Here is a 1520-nt window from a genome sequence, read left to right on the forward strand (position 1 = left end):
CACCGCGTGCCTCAGTTTCCCCGCAGGAGCTCCGGGGGTGCGCAGGGGTGGGGGGCAGGGGGGTCCGCGAGGGTTAAAGCAGAAATCAGGAGCTTACCCAGCACCGTGGGGTCCCCCGCGGGGGTCCGAGCCGCCCCCACAGCCCCCCCCGGCCATGCCGCGCCTCGCCCGCGGCGTCCCGGCGGCTCGGTCCCGGTCCGGTGTCCCGGCTGCGGGGAGCGGGGGGGACCCGGGGCGAGCGGGCATCGCCTGCGCAGCTCCGGGGGGGCCGGGCGAGGCTTCCCCCCCCCACACCCTCCCCGTTCGCCTCCCGTCCCTCCCCGCCGCGTTATTAATATCCAGCCCCAAAGGTGCGCCCAGCCCTCCCCGGCCGCCCGTTAACCCTTGGGGGCCCGGAGCTCCGGCGGTCGGGGGGGGCTGGTGGCGGCTCGGGGGTCGCGGGTGCTGCAAAGCAACATCAGCGGCCCCCCCGGGACCCCCTCAGCCCCAGCGGGGGAGGGGAAGGGGCGCCAGGACCCCCCTGCGCGGTCGGATCCCGATCCGGGACCTCCCGGTGCTGGGCATCCCCGAGGGGCCGGGACCCCCGAGGGGGTCTCCGCTGCGTGATGGGGGTCTTCTGAGGGGGCTTGGGGGGTGCAGAGCGGTGGGTGTTGGGTGTGCGGGGGGTGGGGGGGACACGCAGCACCCTTGGGCTCCAGGGGCACCCGCAGCCCGGCGCTGAAGGGGTTACAGTGAGTGTCGGGGTGCGGGTATCCCTTGGGGTGTCGCCGGTGCCGAGCAGAGCGGGCGGGATGGTCCCGAGGAGCGCAGGGGCTGAGCCCCCCCCCGGTTGGTACCTCCGGGACCGGGACAGCGGCGCGTTCTACAAGCGGGGACGGCTCCTGGGAGAGGTAAATCCACCCCCACTCCTCCCCGTGTCCCCCTGAACCGCCCCTCGCCCCCTCCCCAGCGCCCTCTCCCCGCTGGGGACCCACCCCATCCCCTCTGAGGAAGGGGAAACTGAGGCAGGGGACTGAGCCTCAGCAGCTCCGGTGCCTGGGTGGGCGCCCCGACCCTCGGGAGCCCCTCCTGGCTGCCCATTCCCACTCTCAGGGCACCTTCGGCCGCTGCTACCAGGTGACAGAGGTGACCAGTGGCCGGCTGTACGCGGCCAAGGTGATCCCGCGAGCCCGGCTCGCCACTGCGGCCATCGCGGACAGGGTGAGTCCGCCCGGGGACACTCGCCACCGAGAGGGGACGGTAGCCGTGGGGTAGCCCCTCTCTGGGTGGGTTCCCGGGGGTCTCAGTGTGCCGAGGGTCCCCCCCGGGGCTGCCGGGCTGCTGTCGGTGCAGGTGGAGCGGGAGCTGGAGCTGCAGCGGCACCTGCGCCACCGGCACATCGTGCGCCTGCACGGGCACTTCACCGACCGCGGCCACCTCTGCCTGCTGCTGGAGCTCTGCAGCCGCGGGGTGAGACCCGAACCCCGACACCGAGCTCCTGAACCCCGAAACCGAGCTCCAGAACCCCGACACCGAGCTCC

At 74.1% G+C, this 1520-nt stretch overlaps 2 protein-coding genes across 2 annotated transcripts in view; one reads left to right on the forward strand and one right to left on the reverse strand.

Moving 5' to 3' along the window:
- Window positions 1-264, reverse strand: part of ADAMTSL5 (ADAMTS like 5) — a 6394-nt gene extending 6130 nt beyond the window's left edge. Inside the window, exon 1 of the mRNA XM_015651486.3 lies at window positions 98-264. Within this exon, the coding sequence (XP_015506972.2) occupies window positions 98-246 (149 nt within the window). The 5' untranslated portion in view covers window positions 247-264. The remainder of the gene's footprint in view (window positions 1-97) is intronic.
- A 436-nt stretch (window positions 265-700) lies between these two features.
- The window catches only part of LOC107215379 (inactive serine/threonine-protein kinase PLK5-like), a 3145-nt gene continuing 2325 nt past the window's right edge, over window positions 701-1520 (forward strand). The window contains exons 1-3 of the mRNA XM_015651488.3: window positions 701-890; window positions 1093-1200; window positions 1333-1449. Coding sequence (XP_015506974.1) covers window positions 792-890; window positions 1093-1200; window positions 1333-1449 — 324 coding nt within the window. The 5' untranslated portion in view covers window positions 701-791. The remainder of the gene's footprint in view (window positions 891-1092; window positions 1201-1332; window positions 1450-1520) is intronic.

The sequence above is a fragment of the Parus major genome, chromosome 28 (assembly GCF_001522545.3).
Source record: "Parus major isolate Abel chromosome 28, Parus_major1.1, whole genome shotgun sequence".
NCBI lineage: Eukaryota > Metazoa > Chordata > Aves > Passeriformes > Paridae > Parus > Parus major.